Genomic DNA, 17087 nt, shown 5'->3' on the forward strand with positions numbered 1-17087 from the left:
TATATAGCAATGTATTTTTCAGAAGTGAACAATAATTCTTAACTACAATAGTTTCAACAAAAATAATAGCTTGATCACAATGATATTTTATTAATTACCTTTACCTTTGTATTGGTCAGAGGAAACTGAAAGGTTCTATTGGATCCTGTAGGTGTCAACTAATTTAAACCGTATTTTATATTTGTTAACAAACCTAGGCATAATGGAACTAATATTCTCTATGATTATGCCATATGATATGATTATTATTTCTTAATATTAAATTTCAAGGGCACATATTAATAAACCTACAAAGTTTAAAAAAAATTGAAAGCTGTTTTCAAGAAAAATTGTTATATGTGGGCATAGAGATTTAAAAAAATGAATTTGTCAGGCTGCAGGCTCGTGAAGGTTGAGAAACACTGAGCTGGAGTATGGGTTGTTATTCCATGCCAAAACAACAAACCTTATTTACTTACTTTTGGTTTATATACATTAATAAACAGGCAATCTTCCTCGCCCTCATACATGTTCTTCATCATATACCACTGAGGGCAAACTGGGCCTTCTTTAGTTGCATCTTTTACTCCATCCCAAGGTTCCGAAGGCACAGGAGCCTGCAAAAGGAGATATGTTATTTAATGAGAATGCATATTCTTCCACCCAGGCAAGAATTAATACATAGCCTGGGACTAACGACAATGTGGGGTTGCCCTTGCCCCTGCCAAATTACACCTATGCTTCTGGGCCTTCTCTTTCCAATGTTGTCCCTGGTTCAGACAGAAAATCCCCTTATGTTTCCCCTAAATTCCCTTTCCTATCTTGCATTCCTTGTTTCTATGGATAAGGGTTTAATCGCCCTTGGCAAGAGTTCAGACCTGGGAGCTCTGGCTAACTGGCATCGTAGCACATTATGCTTCCCTGCCCACCAACAGTGATCTGTGAAGTATGTAGATGAAAACCTACTCCATTCCTTCATCTACTGTCAGATTTGCACCTCCTTGCGATGCATCTATTCCATTTCCATTTTTAAATATTAACTACCCTTCAGAAAGACAACAACAATTACAGTCATTCTGCGATAAGAAGCGGTGTGCAATCAGAACGCAAAATGGCAGAACGTGACCAAATTCTGTCTCCTCGTTGGCTGCCATGTGGCTGGGGGTTTTCTGCGTTGCCACGTTCGCGCAAACAGCCAGACAAGCTAATCAGCTGTTCTGTTGGCAAGCTCGGGAAAAAATAAAACATCACGCGAAATTAAGCATGTATGTATCAGTATGCTAATATATGTTATTTCCGTCGTAAAGTGAGAAATTAACGAATCTATAAGTTTGAATCTGAAGTTTCTTGTAGGTTAACGTTAACTTCCCGTGTGAATTTTACTTCCTGCTCTACACAGCAACCGAAAAGCTTCAATGAAAGAGCCTTTGTTGTGTTTTTATTATGGTACATTGCAAGCATCAGCTACCGGTATCTTTTTACTTGTGTTGTGTCGTATCACAATTACCAACAAAAGAAAATGCGTCTTGTGTTATGAACAACTGTGGCAAATCGTTCTCCTTTGATTTCATGCCGCCTCTCTTTGCCTTGTTTTGGAAACGTTCTTCTGAGAAGTATATCATTTCTATCTTATGAATATTTTCACGTCAAAACTTTGATTTCGAAAATTAAATAACACCGGTAATCCGCAGGAAACAAAATGTCAACACGGAAGAATTACAACAGTGCATGGATTCTCCAAACATATTTTGCAAACTGTCACAGAATCCACATTAGGTTTATCGGACGTTTCCTCAGGAGTTTCTACACTGTCGCAATACTTGCAACTCTTCTAGTTACGATGTAACGCCGCAACACTTTGTATAAAAAGACAATGGTGTATAAACAGGTAGTGTCCTAGAATCGGACAATCTTTGGATGTCCAATCACAAAGTCCACACGAACACAATACCCTGTCGCTAAAGCCTGAATAGTAAAACCCTGCAGTCACTAATTCTTCCGGAGTCTGACATCATCCTATAGGCCACTTTCTGTACGTACTGTATTTCGAATTCACTGATACGTAATTAATACCATACGACTCGGCTCGAGTCCAGCAATCGTGGTAAGAAAACTCTCTCATATGTCACAAAACGCAAAGTAATCGAATACTGCAGGTGATGGTGTCCCAGGTATCGGCGATAAAAGTACAGCCAGAATATACTCAGGATCGTCGGGGAACAGTGATCTGTGAACATCGAAACCTTTGGGAGGAACCACAGGAAAACAGAGATGTCCTTCTAATTTACGTAACAAAGGACGATCATAGCCAGAACACCACAAGGAATTTCTGTTCGCCAACAAAGAAAGCCACTCTTTTACTCTCTCCTTCAAAACTTCGTTGATCTTGTCCTCTTCTTTCCTGCGACGTAGTTCGCACATTCACCCGTGACTTGGAAATCCTGTTCTCTCATCCGCTCTTCTTTTTCTCTCTTCTATCTCCTTCAACGCCTCGCAGTGATGATAAACTTTTTTTCCTAATTTGTTGAACAGGTAACATCCACACCAGTGAGATTCACACGTATCGCTACATATATAAACGGGAAATAACTCAGCAGCCGATGTAGGGCCGTCCGTTCGATGTCCAGGTCGCCGCAAGATTGAACAAGTTCCCAGAACTTCTCGTAGCCGGTCTCGTAGAAATTCACGCCATTATCAGACAGTCTTGTACTGCACACATTCATTCTCAAACATGATCCTCTTATCTTGTGTCCCTTCTATTTCTATCTTTTTGTCTCCAACGTCACGTTTTTCGTTAAAAATATGTGAAACAGTCACAATTCCTAGAATGCTACGCCCACAACATGCTCAGACATGTTCTGATATGTTCAAACATGTTCTGACATGTTCCCCTTTCAAACAATTTAACCTCTACCCATTTCTAACATACAGCTCACTGATTCCATTTTTGTTGTTTCTATGTAACTAACTAACTAACTCTCTAGTCTTCTTAAACCCGAAGGTTCATGGCTGCAGCAACACAGGCCTTCCATCTGTCCCTATCTTGTGCAAGATCTATATACTCTTTTCCATCCCTACCGATTTCCCTTAGGTCCATCTCGACGTTGTCCCTCCATCTTCGTCTTGGCCTTCCTACTGGTCTCTTACCATCAGGTTTCCCAACAAGAATCCTGTAAACTCCTCTTTCCTCTCCCATTCGTGCCACATGGCCTGCCCACCTAAGTCTTCTTGATTTAATTATTCTAATAATGTCTGGACATGAATATAAATTATGTAGTTCTAAATTATGTAACCTTCTCCACTCACCTGTCTCCTCATCCCTTTTAGGTCCAAATATTTTCCTAAGGATCCTATTTTCAAATACTCTCAATTTATGTTCCTCTTTCAATGTAAGGGACCAAGTTTCACACCCATATAATACTACAGGCAAAATTACGGTTTTGTATATTTTAACTTTTAGTTTCTTAGATATTAAACGAGAAGACAAAAGTTTATGAAGAGAGAAGTAATGTTTCTATGTAATCTTCTCTGAAATAATTAACCATCTTCAGCAGATGTTTTCCTGTTCCTGACTGATATGAAACCCTACGTAAAATTCTCGGAACTAGTTAACGGTCTTCAACTAGGGTTACCAGATCGCTATAGGGAAATGTAGGACATGCTGTCCCAAAATGTAGGGCATTAAGTCAAAATGTAGGACACAAAACATTCTCAATAAATAATACGTGTTTCTATAGAACATGTTAGAAAGTAATTTAAAAATAACACTTTTCAGTTTAAAACAATGAATTCTCAATGAATTTTACATGCAAAATTTCAAAACAAAGCACCTCTTACTACATGATTTAAGTAATACTTCTCAGAGAAGCCAATTTTTCTCAAAATTTCAGGTTTAGTGAAAATATATTTATGTTAGAGTGGGCAGTCAAACTGTTTGAAATTACAGGGACCAGTACCAAACATTTTACAGACCTTATGAAAAAAATCATTTCTCTCATGAGTCATTTGTGCTGATAGTAACAAAAGTACTCTCTCAACATTTGCATTATGACCTGTAATGGCAAACAAATATTCAGCAATTACCATAATTTGAAGTGGTTCCAGAGTTTCATCTTGAATAGTTTGTAGTTCAATTACAGGGTTTCTACCAAAATAACAAATCCAGAATTCTTGACTTTTCCTGGACTTTTCTTGACCCTTTTTTTTCGTTTCTTAACGTTTATTTAATCGACCCCGACTTAGGTAAAGTTGGATATTTGCAATTATGAAAATAAATATTTATTTAATGAAACATTCATACCAAAGGGACAGTTAAGATGAAAACTGAAGCTGCATTTAAGAAGAGAATTAAACCTGCTTTATCTATTACTGTATCCTGGACTGCATTTAGCAGACTAGCAAGGCTCTGGTGTCTGGACTCACAGCCAGTATAATATTATATGTGGGGCTTTGTGTCGGTTGTCCCTATATGTTTGTGAGTGTCCCTTCATCCATCTTATCTTACCACCATTCATCCTCATCTTCGCGATTAGACAAAGGAGCAATAAAGTGAAGTACAATACCTAATCAAACAATCAGTCATTGTGATAGCTAAACTTCTTGACCACAAGAATAATTTATTGCCTTTTTATTGACTTCTTGAGCAACTTCTTGATTTCTTTGCTTTTTCTTGACTTCCATGACTTGCAAACACCCTGAATAACTTTATTCTCTATATCCCTGCTTTACAATCAAAATATTGAATCAGTATAAACCCTAAGGCAAAGAATTCCACTCAAGCATTAAACAGTGATATCAGCAGTAAGTGGTCCCAAAACTTTGTTCATTAATTGCTTCCCTTTTCCAGTTTGTTTTCTAGCGGGACAAACATTTATTTTCTTTTTGGGCAATGACTGAATATTTACATTCTTCTTAAAGGTTCACATAACCACTTTTTGTACAAGTGCATGCAAAATAATCTAAGACAGTTATTTTTAGTGGTTTTTATTTTATTTTATCTGCGACGTTTCGTTCTGGTTTCCCAGAACTTTTTCAAGCTATACCAAGATACACATAGAACAACTGATAAATTACTGAATCAAAATAAATTTCACTATTGAGTTTGGAAGCATAGTAATTGCATGATTTTTTCTTATTATATATTTTCCTAATTAATATTATGTGATGCTCAAAATGTAGGACATTTATGATATTTTTCAAATTCCTCCCGGACGCCGGACATAAGGCTAAAGTGTAGGACATGTCCGGGAACCCTATCTTCAACACATGTTTTTTATCATTGAAAAATTCTGTTATTCAATGGGTCCCCGATCCTACCTTAATTGTCCTACAGTGATAGTGATTGTAGATTTGGAATCTACACGTGGAGACCTTTCAGTAGAGCGTTTGAAGGAAATCTATAATTGAAAATAAAGAATGTAGGAAACCGCCGGTCCTAGAACGATAAAACCTAAGTTAATATCAAACCCTATGTAAAATTCTCGGAACAAGGTAACGGTCTTCAACAGATTTTATTTATCAGTGAACAATTCTGTTATTTATAGAGTCCTCGATCCTACCTTAATTGTCCTACAGTAATAGTGATTGTAGATTTGGAATCTACACGTTGAGATCTTTCAGTAGAGCGTTGAAAGGGAATCTACGATTGAAAATAAAACAAGTAGAAACCCGCCGATCCTAGAACGATGAAACGTAGTTAAGCGGGAAAAACTACTTCATTCCGAATCCGACAAGACATCGACCATCCTTCTAGATCAATTAGGGACGGCGATATACCGATTTGAAATTTTCGCAGAATTCGAAAAAATCGAAAAAATGAAAAAAGTTGTTTTTTTAAAAAAAAAGTTGAATTATTTTTAAAAAGTTGAATTTTTTTAAAAGAAAAAGTTGAATTTTTTAAAAGAAAAAGTTAAATTTCTTAAAAGAAAAAGTTAAATTTTTTAAAAGAAAAAGGTATTTTTTTAAAAAAATAAAAAGTTAGATTTTTAAAAAAAAGTCGATTTTTTTTGCCTCTCTAATATTACGCAGATTGACTACTCAATATAAAAAAACTATAATGCGACTCGAATCACTAATCCATGTGCCTCCACCGAGAATCGAACCCTGTTCCCTTAGCACAAAGCATTTAACATTCTAGATACATTTACAAACATCGTTAACATTTCTCTTAAATTTCTACGCTAATATCTTTTGCATCAACAATTACACCATAAAGACATAGCGTGGGGAAAAACTTTATTATTTTCCCACGGTGTACTAGGGAGCGTGGGAAAATATTTGATGGCGTCATAACGTGGGAAAGAACATTATTATTTTCCCACGGTGTACTCGGAAGCGTGAGAAAATATGCGATGACGTGATAGCGTGGGAACATATTGTGGAAAACAAATGCCAAAAATACCATAGTGTTAGCAAGTTATAGTCTTCCCAACAACAACAGCAGAAACATAACCGCTCACAGCGATCGACGCCACTTATATTCTATCCCAGATGTGCGCATGCGCTCGCGCGTTCTTTTGGCATACTTTCCAACCAGATCATTCTTGCACAACCGACACCTGCAGTTCTCGTAATCCATGCTTTAGCGTGGGAAATCAACTACGTACGCATTCCTACGACTCTTCGACCCTAACTGCAGATGCAAAATTGACACGTCAGCGATTCCGCACTTTTTAGAACACCAAATGTGGCAACCGGATGCGATCTTCGTACCCCGTGGGAAGAAACGTGCCTCAACTCAAAACATATACTCTGACATTGCACAACACCACGGATCGAAAATGCTGAGTCGGTTTTCCTTGGGAACCATCGAAGGTCGAACGTGTCTAATCTCCATCTTCTTGCGCAACCGACACCTGCAGTTCTCAGAATTTGATATGCTTCTCGGAAGCCGTGGGATCAATGTCAAGTCGTACCTGCTTTACCGTGTGAAACAACAATCGCTGACCACGCACATTGTCACATTCGACATCTGTGATGAACACCTGGTCCGCATTTCTTGTGTTCTATTTGATACTCAGATGCGCGCGCACATGCATTCTTATTGGTTCACACAGCTGTATATTAACCCTGCCATCGCACAGCATAGCCAGACGAGAAGGATCTACCGATTGCAAGCAACTAATCCATACTTATCCAATCAATCGGTGACGTCAGCGATAAACAATACCTAACACCAATCCCTTTCATCACCTGTCACTCCATCTATGACCATATTTGAAAACTGACGCAGCCGCAACCAACAACAAATAATCAATTGATGATGTAATACCTAGCCACAACCTCTCACAACAACCAATCGATGGCCATATTTGGAAACTCCATTGTTTACCTGTCGCAGCCCCCACAACAAACAAATAAACAATACCTAATCACTCCCTTTCATAGCAATCGATCAATAACCATAGTTGGCAACACCTAAAATATACCAAAATGTACAAAAAATCTTTTTTTTCCCTTTAGCGATTAATGAATACTCATAGTTGGCAACACTTGCTAAAAAAAGTAGTTTTACCCCCAAAAAAAGTTATTGATCACTTATCGATTATTGGAAAACAATTAAGGTAATCCATACTTATTGATTATCGCGCCCGGGACCCCTCTTAACTACTATTGAGGATGGAGTTTTGCACGTGAGCCCCCTTTTGGCGTCGTCACTGTCTCGGGGGGAAATTATGTGAACAATTTGCAAGTTTCACACAATTCTCAGAGTACGAGAATATCTGTTTATCCCATTCCAGAGAACAACATTTTATTTATGTTCATTTGCATTTCTGCCTATTGGTTGATGAGGATGGGTGTTGACTGTGGACCCGACAATATGAATGAATAAAAAACAACAAAGAAAAACATAAGTGAACACAATGATACTATGGGATTCGAATGAGGTCCACCGACATTACAAAGTGATGTATATGGATGATATATATGCCCAACATTTTTTTAAGCTATAGAAGTGTGCCTGATGAATACCATTGTATGCTGACGGATTTTCTCGTGAGTGCTTTATTATTTCCCTTCTACAAAATATTTCGTCGACTGGGAACTCAGAGTCATTCATCCACAAGAACGTTTTTCGGGGACCGCAGGAGCAGACACTTTGTTACTGTGGGAGGTTGACTTTTGCTTTCTTCTGTCGTGTGAAATTTGCAGCGAGTGTTTCGTTTATATTATTTGCAGCGAGTGTTTCGTTTATATTATTTGCAGCGAGTGTTTCGTTTATATTATTTGCTTGTTTGTCGGTGCAGCGGAGTGATAAAATGGGCAAGGGAGGGGAGAGAAATCGGGCGTTATTGATGACATTCTGGAGATGGGATTTTCGGCATAATAATTACGAAAAAAGTGCAAACAATCCGAAATGAGAGGTGTGTGTTTTCCTGTTTTGCAGGACTTGTTTAAGGCAGGAGTTATGAAGGATGGTAAGCAGTATATTAGGCATTTCCAGATAAATATATATATATATATATATATATATATATATATATATATATAAACTCTACCGAGTTGTTAATTGGCAGCAGAAAAACCGGAAACTTTATTGTTGGCTTTGTTCGTTGGTTCCTCTGAGTAAGGCGTGTCAAATAGTAGAGGATACTGACATTTATGAATTTTATCACATGCCATTCGAAAGCACGAAAAATCATTATACCAGTACGTTCCCAGTAGTCCAGTTTAGACAGTTCTGCGCCCTCTTGTGAGGAGCTGAAGTGAGGAGCTTGCCTTAATGGATTTCTCTCGTAAGGCATGATGTTTACTTGATGGCGCAGTGTTGCCAGCTCCTTACTCGAAAAAATCACCAAGGTTTTTGGGGTAACCTAACCTAAAGCAAGGAGTTGGCAACCTTTTTCTCGCAGTGTTGCCAACTCCTCACTCGAAAAATCACCAAGGTTTTTGGTTTTAACCTAACCTAAAGCAAGGGGCTGGCAACTTTTTTCTCGCAGTGTTGCGAACACTACACCCGAAAGTAAAGCTCGGTGGGGCTTGCTTTAATGGTTTGCTCTTGTAAGGCATAAACCCCCCCCCTATTTTCGGACACAGTATTACCAACACCTTACTCGAAAAAAATCACCAAGGTTTTTTTCTTGACCTAACCTAACCTAAAGCAAGAAGCTGGCAACCTTGCTTGAGGCTTGATTTACAGTGCATAAAGCAAGGTTGCCAACCTACTGGTATTTTTGCCATGGCTTTTTACAAAAAAAAAGAGAGAGGAGAGAGAGAGAGGGAAGAGTTAAACATCCGACAGCCTACCTACAGCTTTTTTTTGTCTAACCTAGCCTAAAGCAAGAAGCTGGCAACTTTGCTTGAGGTTTGCTTTACAGTGCATAAAGCAATTTTTGCCAACCTACATATACTAAACAAGGAAAGCCGGCACTGCCGTAAAAGAGAGAGATGGATGGGTGGGAACACTACACGGGTTCAACGTCATCAAATAAAAATCGCCTTAATGGTTTTTTCTTGTAAGGCATGATTTCTATTTTCTCGCAGTGCTGCCAACTCCTACCTACATTTTTTTTTTAGTTGGCAAGGGCTAGAGAGAGAGAAAAACTTATAGCTGGGAACAGTAATGAGCGAATGTGCCATATCGTAATTTTCCAACTCCCGGGGGGCCAATGTTTGTATATCGCGACCTTTGTAAACCTCTCTCTCTCGGGGGAACGATGTGCCGCGCACACACACACACACACGCGCACACACACACACGCGCGCGCGCGCGCAGCCAAAATTTTTAAATTTACGGCTGGAAAAATGTTTTTCTATGACATGTTTTCGTTCGAGGCAAATTCGTAGGTAGATATTGTTAAATAAATATTAATATTGTAAATATATATATTGTATTTAGTTTTTCGGTATCGAAAAGCGAATGTCATATTGTATTTGAAAAAATATTATGCTTTTGCCTGTGGATATCTAGAAAAACGACAATTTCGTTCCCTCTCCCTCTCTGTATTTTACACGGAAAGCATTTCCCGTCAACTAGAAAGAGTTGCCAACACACGCACACTATTGTAAGAGAGATGGATGACTGGGCGGGGCGGCATTTCTGGCTATTCACAGTGGCGGATGTACTTTCTGTTTTTTTTTTAAAAGCTAATAATAATAATGTTGACGCAATAACACAAATTCAACAAATACGTGTGCTTGGTGGCAGAGAAAAAATACAGGGCTATGAAATAGAAAAAATGCAGGGCTATGAAATAAATAACCGGAAAATTTATTGTATTTTTTCCCCGCCACCAGGCATAGTTGCGAAGTGCATGTGGCTGAAATCTTGGATTTCTATTGGTCCACGTTGCGTTGGCTAACATATCATTTTTGACGTTATTAGAAAACCGTATAAAACTTAAAGCGCTGGTGTAGAAAGTTGCGTTTTATTTTCAGCGTCAGTGAAAAGCATTTCCGCAGAATTTCTAAAAGTAAGTAACTTTGTTTCTTAGCTCGCATGAGTTGGTTTTGATTTATAAGTATGGCAATGCTTTTGCGGAAGAAAATATACTCACAAAACATGCAAAAAGAGAGAGAATATAGAAGGTGTTTCATGTCTCTCTCTGCTTTTATATATTTGAAGCATGCATCTTGGTAGCTGGAATATCTTTTTTCTTCCGTGTGCCGTTGTTGGTAGGTAGGAAATATGTGTGCGGGGCATATTTCAAAAAAATAAATGTGTTAAATTGTTAGAGGAAGACATGAAAAATAGAGGAGAGTTCCGTGTTTTTGATATCTAATGGAAGTACTGATTGATTGATTGAGTTGGCGTTTTTTTAAGTCCATTTTATGCACAGTAAGGCTAATCTGGACTGGACCTACAGTTTCAAGAACCACTTATGCGGGTATCAAACCCTTGATTACAAGACAACGATGTTATCGCTACGTCATCGTAGAGGCTAGTGGAAGTACTGATTGATTTGATGTTTTAAGTCTATTTTATGCACAGTAAGGTTAATCTGGACTGGACCTACAGTTTCAAGAACCACTTATGCAGGTATCGAACCCTTGATTACAAGGCTATCGCTGTGCTAACGCAAAGGCTAGTGGAAGTACTGATTGATTTGATGTTTTAAGTCTATTTTATGCACAGTAAAACTAATCTGGACTGGACCTACAGTTTCAAGAACCACTTATGCAGGTATCGAACCCTTGATTACAAGCCTATCGCTGTGCTAACGCAAAGGCTAGTGGAAGTACTGATTGATTTGATGTTTTAAGTCTATTTTATGCACAGTAAAACTAATCGGGACTGGACCTACAGTTTCAAGAACCACTTATGCGGGTATCGAACCCTTGAATACAAGGCTATCGCTGTGCTAACGCAGAGGCTAGTGGAAGTACATAGTTATTCGAATCTTATTTATTTAAAATATTTAGTTTTTTCTTTATGCACGCTTATTGATTTTAAACCTAAAATTAAATAAAATCCGGCAATTATATCCAATTATACTTATGGCTACAACGAGCATTTGCAAAAAAAAAAAAAATAGCTTGAGATTTTTTTTACCACGTAAACAAAATAGCTGACATGCCAAATATGAACAGGCTATATAGATTTGAGAGAGATGGATAAAAGAAGTTAATTAAAATTTAATTTCATGATTGCAACACGGAACTTAATGATTGATTTAGTTTATTTTATTTTACGTTTTGTACCTCTTGGCTAATTTGCGAAGATTGGGGATGAGTGATGAAATGGACATTCACAAACAACCAAGCCCGACCAGGATTCGAACCCGGGACCCTTGGCGTCGCAGCGCGATGTGCTAACCACTCGGTCACAGGGTCGGGCAAGTGTTGGTATATACATAGACCAAAGTTACATGGTTCTAGGCCCCATAGGAGCCGAGAAAATCAATGTCTTGGAAAACGTCTTAAGACAAATATCTCAATCTTTAAGAAAGTCGACTTCCGGTATCTCAAGATGTTACTTCCGGTCTGTCAAGAAAATTTTCTTAAGACAAAAATCTTAAGACGTTTTCCAAGACATTGATTTTCTCGGCTCCTAATTGAGCTAGGATGATGATTTTAGGTTTGTTGGATAGGATTCGACGTGAACTATTCGACTAGCAAATAAAATCGATTCCACCCCCTCGAAGTTTCGGAAATACAGACAATTTTTTATTTTTTTGAGAAACTTGATTTGCAGGCTTAGTTTTTGCCCTAATTCGAAAATTTTAATAGCATTCGATACAAAATTAGAAGTACTCTACAACTTATTGGAGGGATGATGACTACTGCCTGCTGTTTTCGAGTTATTTTGGATTAAAATTTCAAGATGTAATTTCTAAGATGTTTTGTAATTCATCAACTATGGGTTGTAGGAAAACGATTCTTGCTCTATCTGCTATCGCTCGACGAATACTATAAACATAAATAATGCTTATGGTTTGATTTTTAAAATGGCGAGCGGAAAATAACCATGTTTTCTGAAATTATGATTTATACTTCATATGCCAAGAGGGCTGAGGGTTAGAAAAAAAAGATTGTTTGGTAGAATTATGCACACATAATATTTTTGTGTTTTCTATACACAAGCTTAATTATTTTTTTTCAATTATTTACAGGATTCATTAAGAAGCAAGAAGTAGCATAAATAGCACACTCCCACCAAACCCAACACCATTGTGAATTATTGCACAGTATTTATTTTGTGGCACTCCACTATATATATATAATAACATACCCCACAAATATTTTCAACAAAATGCAATCTGAGAAAAGTTGCCCTGTGTGCAAAAGAAGCATATCAAGCCAAAATTTTGCAAGACATCGTCGCACCTGCGTGCCAGGCAAGCATTTGGCTGCCACCGAACCATGTCCCAGGTGCGGTATACATATTACCATTAACAATTTGAAGAGGCATATAACATCATGCAAAGTTGTCGTCGGAGCACCTGTTCCACAACCGTCGACCAGCTCGACCAAGAGGAAAGCGGAAGCCGACTCGCCACCATCCGCCAAACGCGTCAAGCCTGTGACAAAAACAAACCAGTCTGCTTTCCAGCAGTTGTTAGAGGATTTTGTCATCACTTCGGAGGGCTCATGCGACGTGCGTAGCTTTTTGGAGAACGTGCGAGCCGAAATTATTTCCATCCTCGGCGATGCACTGGCTACGTACTCCACCAAATTCTACGCATCGCTACGTTGCCAGTACAAGAAGCCGTCCGATGAAATTTACAGCTTCTGCCACAACACCAAGGCGAAGACGCTGCATCTGGCGGATGTCGACAACCTCGAGGTTATCTACAACCAGTTTACCGATGAGCTGGTGGCAAAACAGGAGGAACATCAAGCTAAAGGCTCGGGGGGTTCGCTGTGTGGCGAGCCTCACGAACTGTGCGTCAAACTTTGTAAGTTCATGCCTCTCTCCGCCTCCAGCTACGTCCCCTAACCACCTACCATTGTGGCAAAGAAGGCCGTCCTGAACATTCAGAACAGTGACGCCAAGTGCTTCGTATGGTGTGTTCTGGCAGCGTTGCACCCTGTCGACCGGAAAAACCATCCACACCGAGTTAACCACTACCTACCCTACGAGTCAGAGCTGGAAGTTGCGATGGCTGGGATCAACTACCCGGTGGCGCTTTCGGACATTCGAAAGTTTGAGGTTCGTGCGCGGTTGGCTATCAACGTTTACGGTCTCACTGACGAAAATGCGGTGTACCCTATTCGCGTGAGCGACGTAAATGTTGATGGTGCGCAGGAAATTCACCTTCTGCTCATCAAGGACGAGACCCATCACCACTACACCCTCATCCGTTCGCTCTCCCGGTTGGTGTCGAGCCAAAAAAGCAAGCATGATGGTAGCATAGAAGTTTGTCGAAGGTGCCTGTTCACTTTTGACAACCAAAAACAGCAGGATTATCAGCACATCAGAGGTCCCAACATCGCTGCAGAGAAGCTCGCTCGCCACAAGTTCTACTGTAGTAACAACGAGCCGGGTGTGGCAGTCTTGCCCAAACCTGGCACTGTGGAGCGTTTCCACATGCACGGTGCCATGGTAGAGCATCCCGCTATCATCATCGCGGATTTCGAAGCCTTCCTCAAACCCCTGTCCACTTGCGATCCCGATCCCGAAGTTTCCTCCACCACCCCTTACCAACTCCACGAGGCATCCAGTTTCGCATACGTTGTGGTGCGACGTGACCAGCATATCGCCCCCGAGCCCTACGTGTACCGTGGTCCCGACGCCGCCAAACACTTCCTCGAGAGGATGGTTGTCGAGGCCAACGAGATAGGGAAGGTACTGTTGGCCCCCAAGTCTATGCTCCCACTGTCTCCCGACGATCAGCGTAGACACGACGAGGCCATCGCTTGCCCTGTCTGCGTCAAGGAGTACACCGCCAACAACCGTAAAGTCCAACACCATGATCATTTTAACGGTAGGTATGTTGGTCCATGGTGCAACGGATGCAACCTCATGGCCCGGGACCCGCGCTCCATCCCTGTGTTTTTTCATAATGGCTCGGGATACGACTTCCACCATCTGGTACCTCACTTTGGGTACGACGACATGCGAATCAACGTCCTGGCGCAGAACGAGGAGCGTTACATTAGCTTGAGCAAGTGGGTGCGAATCTCAGGATCACACTCTACCGTCGAGCTTCGCTTCCTCGACTCCCTGAGGTTCCTCCCGGCCAGCCTCGATGCTCTCGCAGGGAAGCTTAGCGACGAGCAAATGCTCATCACCTCCGGAAACTTTCCGAACTTGGACGCAGGTCTCTTCAAGCGTAAGGGTGTCTATCCCTACGAATACATCACAGACCCTTCCAAGTTCGCAGAGACGTCGCTACCTCCTCGAGCAAACTTCTACAGCAAGCTGCGAGGCTCGAACATCACCGACGAGGAATATCACCATGCCCAGTCCATGTGGCGCGAGCTGGGCTGTCGAACTCTCGGGGACTACCACGACGCCTACCTCAGACTTGATGTGACGCTCCTCGCCGACGTGTTCCAGACGTTCCGTGCAACTGCGAAGACTATCTACCAGCTGGACCCTGCCTACTTCTACAGTCTCCCCGGACTGGCGTGGTCAGCCATGTTTCTGGTGACGAAGATCGAGCTGGAGCTTCTTTCGGACGTGGACATGATGCTGTTTGTGGAACGTGCCGTGCGGGGTGGAATGGTCCAGGTGTCGCAGCGACACTCGCACGCCAACAATCACCACATGGCCACCGGCTACGACCCCTCACAACCGTCCAGCTACATCATGTACACGGACGTCAATAACCTCTACGGACACTCCATGATGCAGCCACTCCCTTTTAGAGGCTTCGAGTGGGCTGACCCTTCCAACTTCGACGTCGAAAGCTTTGACGATTCGGAACATGGGTTCTTCGCCGAGGTGGACCTTGAGTTCTCCGAGAAGCTGCAGGATTTGTTCAGCGATCTTCCCCCTGCACCCGAGTTCAAGTGTCCACCCGATTCCAACCAGAAGAAGCTCGTCATGGATTTCGAGTCCAAAGAGCGTTATGTCCTGCACTACCAGAATCTCCGGTGGTTGATGAAGCAAGGGGTTACCGTCCACGCAGTTCACCACATCCTCAAGTTCGAGCATTCTCCATGGTTGAAGCCATACATCGAGCTCAACACCAAACACCGCACCGCAGCCACTTCTGATTTCGATCGCGATTTCTTCAAGTTAATGAATAATGCGGTGTTTGGCAAAACTATGGAGAATGTACGGAATCGCATGGACATAAAATTGGTAACGAGGAAAGCACAATGTCGCAGGCTCGTAGCAAACCCATTATTTAAATCGAGGACCATTTATAATGAGCAGCTTGCTCTGGTGCATATGAGGAAGAGTGAGGTGAGGCTCGACAAGCCAATTTATGTTGGTGCCTCAGTATTAGACCTGAGCAAGCTGCACATGTTCGAGACGTACTACGACATATTACGTCCACATTATAGCCACAACATCTCGCTTCTCTACACGGACACGGACAGCTTGGTGTACCAAGTCCACTCAGCCGATGCATACGGGGATATAGTCACGGTACCATCTTTGGTCAACCTCTTCGACACCTCGGGCTATCCCCAGCCGAACCAGTACGGCATCCTGCCCCGAAACAAAAAAGTGCCTGGCAAACTCAAAGACGAGAAGGACGGTGATGTAATTCTCGAGTTTGCGGGTCTTCGCGCCAAGGCCTATGCCATCAAAGCCGAGGGCAGCGTTACCAAGAAGGCCAAGGGTGTCGGCAGACAGGTGGTTCGGGAGCATCTCGCATTCGAGGACTTTGTCGATTGCCTCAAGACCAGGTCGTCGGTTCTAAGAGAAGAACAGCGCATCCAGAGCGTCGACCATGTGTTGACCACAAACAAAGTTAGAAAAATTGCCCTGGATCCCAACGACGATAAGAGGTGCGTTCTCGAGTGTGGTATTCAAACATTGCCGTGGGGGCACTATCGCTTAGCAGAAAGCAAAACCTGCAACATATGTCCATCTTCAACAGAAGATTCATAAAAACAAAACAAAACAAAAAAAAATCATGTTGTTAGTTATTACAAAAAAAAAACACTGACTGTCATTACAAAAAACTTTGACCGTATTCTTAAATAACCAGCATGCCTATGAATTTGTTCGGTTTCAAAAAACAGATCATTATGGAAACCATACCAGATCATGAAGTCTTACCTTCCGTGTTACCTAAACTCAACGGTCTGTTGATCATTCACCTCAACAGCATTTGGACGAAACTGAATGACGATGTGGGCAAAATGTTTTATGTTTTTAATAACAATTTACATTTCTACGAAATTCCGATCGACGGGAAACTTCAAATCACCGTGAATCCGGAAAACGCAGGCGAAATCAAAATTTCTACCGGCAAGAACATTTTTCGAATCAAGCACGACAAGATGCTTTCTAACATTACGTACGATGTTTCTGCAGGAGATTATCTTTACGTGGAACTCCTCGGAGATTACGACAAACTTATTCCTCTCTTCGTAGAATTACGAATCGTCTATCCTATTATAAATAACCGTTAACCAAAAATGCCTAACGACATTTTCGGCAACACCAAGCGTGTAGACCACGCAGAAGAGATTCTCATGTTGGACATTCGAGTTAAGAAGTTGAGGACCGATTTGATCGCTTTGCAGGAAACCTTAAACAAAAG

At 41.1% G+C, this 17087-nt stretch overlaps 1 protein-coding gene across 1 annotated transcript in view; it reads right to left on the reverse strand.

Annotated features, from left to right (window-relative positions):
* The window catches only part of LOC145978828 (venom carboxylesterase-6-like), a 47268-nt gene that overhangs the window by 18873 nt on the left and 11308 nt on the right, over positions 1-17087 (reverse strand). The window contains exon 2 of the mRNA XM_083111699.1: positions 459-596. Within this exon, the coding sequence (XP_082967825.1) occupies positions 459-596 (138 nt within the window). The remainder of the gene's footprint in view (positions 1-458; positions 597-17087) is intronic.

Source organism: Lepisma saccharinum, chromosome 25 (genome assembly GCF_977018435.1).
Source record: "Lepisma saccharinum chromosome 25, izLepSacc3.1, whole genome shotgun sequence".
NCBI classification, from domain to species: domain Eukaryota; kingdom Metazoa; phylum Arthropoda; class Insecta; order Zygentoma; family Lepismatidae; genus Lepisma; species Lepisma saccharinum.